Source organism: Thecamonas trahens, assembly GCF_000142905.1.
Source record: "Thecamonas trahens ATCC 50062 unplaced genomic scaffold supercont1.24, whole genome shotgun sequence".
NCBI lineage: Eukaryota > Apusomonadida > Apusomonadidae > Thecamonas > Thecamonas trahens.
Genome location: NW_013657656.1, coordinates 166,769 through 169,947, shown reverse-complemented (window position 1 = coordinate 169,947; position 3,179 = coordinate 166,769). Strand labels below are relative to the sequence as shown.

The following is a 3,179-nucleotide window of genomic DNA, read 5'->3' as shown; positions in this document are numbered from 1 at the left end:
TAACCCCTAAGCGGGCCCCCCCCCCCCCAAACCTTCCCCCTTCCCCCTTCCCCCTTCCCCCTTGCCTGCTGCTGGCGGGAACACAACAACAACAACTCACAGGATGGAGGTGCGGGTGACGGGGAGGGATAGGGGAGAAGAACGACCGGCTCAAGGCGTCGATTCGTACAAAGGTGGAGGAGTACATGGCGCGGGCGGAGAAGCTCAAGGCATTTCTGGACGGGCAGGAGAAGGACGCGCCCTCGGGTGGGGTTGCAGTCAAAAAGCGCAAGCCGAAGAAGGGCGGGAGCGGCGGTGGTGGCGGCGACGGTGGCGGCGGCGATGATGACGACGACAGCGATCCGGAGCAGGCACGGCTCCGTGGAGCGCTGGCGTCTGCGATTCTGACAGAAAAGCCCAACGTCAAGTGGGACGACGTGGCCGGGCTTGAGAACGCTAAGGAGGCGCTGAAGGAGGCAGTCATTCTGCCGATGAAGTTCCCGCAGCTGTTCCAGGGCAAGCGTAAGCCGTGGAAGGGCATTCTGCTGTACGGGCCGCCCGGGACGGGCAAGTCGTACCTGGCCAAGGCGCTGGCCAACGAGGCTGACTGCACATTCTTCTCGGTCTCGTCTTCGGACCTTGTCTCCAAGTGGATGGGCGAGTCTGAGCGGCTGGTGCGGCAGCTGTTCGAGATGGCGCGCGACGCTGGGCGGGCCATTATCTTTATCGATGAGGTCGACTCGCTCTGCGGTTCGCGGTCGGACAACGAGAGCGAGTCGTCGCGGCGGATCAAGACCGAGTTCCTTGTGCAGATGAACGGAGTGGGCAAGGATGACGACGGCATCCTAGTTGCTGCGGCGACCAACACGCCGATGCAGATTGACTCGGCCATGCGCCGGCGTTTCGAGAAGCGCATTTACATCCCGCTGCCCGAGCTCGAGGCGCGCATCCGCATGTTCGAAATCCACATCGGCAACGACCCGCTCGTCAAGCTCACCCCGCAGGACTACAGACGGCTCGGCGAGCTCACCGAAGGCTACTCGGGTGCCGACATTGGCATTGTCACCCGCGACGCGCTCATGCAGCCCATCCGCAAGGTCCAGACCGCAAAGTTCTTCAAGGAGCTGCCCAACGGCAAGGTCACTCCGTGCAGGCCCAACGACCCTGCTGGCTCGCCCATGACCTGGGTCGACATCGAGGGCGAGAAGCTTCAGGAGCCCGACGTGATCATGGACGACTTTCTGCACGCCCTCGAGACCACCCGCCCTACCGTCTCGCCCGAGGACCTTGAGATGTACGAGAAGTTTACCGCTGACTTTGGCCAGGAAGGGTAGCGCGAGCAGCATGAGTAGCGCGAGCAAAGCGTACACAATGAACAGGGCAACCGCTGAGTGGGGCGATGGTGTAGCATGATGAGGGACGAGAGGTTGTGTGTCATACAACACAGCCGAGTGATCAACTATTTTTAGAAAGGGATGCAAGCAGCAGCACAGCATCCCGCCCGACACGCCAGCCAGGCACACAATCGAGCCAGCTAGCCAGCTGACCATCCACCCATCCGTTACCCTTCCTTGGATCACCTAAACTTGCCTGACGCACCGGAGGTATCTGCCTCGTTGTCCCCACGGCCGACAACCTCGATCAGCCCTCGACCCGTCCTCGATCAGCTCTCGATCCCCTCGACTCCCTCTCCACCCCCCTCCCCCCCCCCCCCCCACCCTCCCGCACCCAACCCAGTCACCCCTCATCTCCCACCCCCCCACCCATACCCTCCGTTCCAATGCGAGCAGTGGTCCAGCGTGTGGTCAAGGCGGCAGTGACGGTGGATGGGGCGGTGGTCGGGTCCATCGGGCGTGGGCTGTGCGTCCTCCTCGGCGTGGGCGACGGCGACACCGAGGCCGATGCCGAGTGGATGGCCAACAAGCTGCTGCGGCTGCGGCTGTGGGACGCACCCGAGTCGAGCAAGCCGTGGGGCGCGTCGGTGGTAGACATGGACTACGAGCTGCTGCTTGTCTCGCAATTCACCCTCTTCGCCTCGGTCCGCAAGGGCAACAAGCCCGACTTTCACGCCGCCATGGCCGCAGACTCCTCGCGCGCCCTCTACGCCTCGGTCGTCGACCGCATCAAGGCCAAGTACGCGCCGGACAAGGTCGCTGAGGGCGTCTTCCAGGCCATGATGACCGTCGACATCGCCAACGACGGGCCGGTCACCATCCCCATCGACTCGCGCAAGTTTGAGTACCTCGAGCAGTCGTCCGCAGACATCGCCCGCGCCGCCAAGGCCGATCGCGCCGCGCAGCGTGCCGCCAAGGCTGCCGCCAAGGCTGCCGCCAAGGCTGCCGCCAAGGCAGCTGCCCAAGCAGCTGCCCAGCCTGCGGCTGCAGATGCTGCCGATGGTGCGGATGCTTCCCGGCCTGCGGCTGCAGATGCCGCAAACGCGGCGACGACCCCTGCGGCGGCCAGCACATCGACGAGCACATCGACAAGCACATCGACTGCTGCACCAGCAACCGCATCAGCGCCATCCTCGTCATGAACCGGCTGTCCAACTCTGTCCAACTCTGTCCAACTCTGTCCAACTCTGTCCAACTCTGTCCAACTCTGTCAAAGCACCGCACCTCGCGTGCGGTCAAAGGCCCAAAATTGTGTTCCGCGTGGGTCTGCCCCCAATTCCGTCCGGCATTCTGTCTCAAAAAAGCCGTGACGGCACCTCTCGCCCTCCCGTCGCCCCCACCCCCCGCCACCTTCCTCCGGCATCACCACCACCTTTCGTCCCCCCCCCCCCCCCCTCCCCGCATACACACTCCCCCGGTCACCACCACTGGTCGCCGCCACTCCTTGCCTGCTCATGGCTGAAGAGACCTGGGCGCCGCGCCCCGGTGGGGCCCTGGTAGCCTTTGCCGGGGCGGGGTCACCAGCCCCGTCGCCTGGCGGCCGGCTGGCCGACGGCACCATGGGCGTGAGCATGGTGAGCATTGCCAGCAACCTGAGCAGCACAGGGCCCGCCAGCTTGCTGCATACACATCCGCACCCGCATGTGCTCCCCTCGCACCCTGCTCCCCGCTCCTCCCGGCCGCTCGCGCCGCTGCCGCCGCTGTCGCCTCCAGCCGCTGCCGCCGCCGCCGCTCCCGCCAGCGGTGGCAGCGGGCTCTTCCCGCCCACCGTCGGCTGCGCCTAGCCCGCTGACGCCGCTGACGCCG

At 65.4% G+C, this 3,179-nt stretch overlaps 2 protein-coding genes across 2 annotated transcripts in view; both read left to right on the top strand.

Annotated features, from left to right (window-relative positions):
- The window catches only part of AMSG_05584 (uncharacterized protein), a 2,017-nt gene extending 647 nt beyond the window's left edge, over positions 1 to 1,370 (top strand). Inside the window, exon 2 of the mRNA XM_013902207.1 lies at positions 133 to 1,370. Coding sequence (XP_013757661.1) covers positions 133 to 1,313 — 1,181 coding nt within the window. The 3' untranslated portion in view covers positions 1,314 to 1,370. The remainder of the gene's footprint in view (positions 1 to 132) is intronic.
- A 389-nt stretch (positions 1,371 to 1,759) lies between these two features.
- The window catches only part of AMSG_11891 (uncharacterized protein), a gene marked incomplete at its 5' end in the record, with an annotated part of 5,434 nt that continues 4,014 nt past the window's right edge, over positions 1,760 to 3,179 (top strand). Inside the window, 2 exons of the mRNA XM_013902311.1 lie at positions 1,760 to 2,375; positions 2,874 to 2,947. Of these exons, the coding sequence (XP_013757765.1) occupies positions 1,760 to 2,375; positions 2,874 to 2,947 (690 nt within the window). The remainder of the gene's footprint in view (positions 2,376 to 2,873; positions 2,948 to 3,179) is intronic.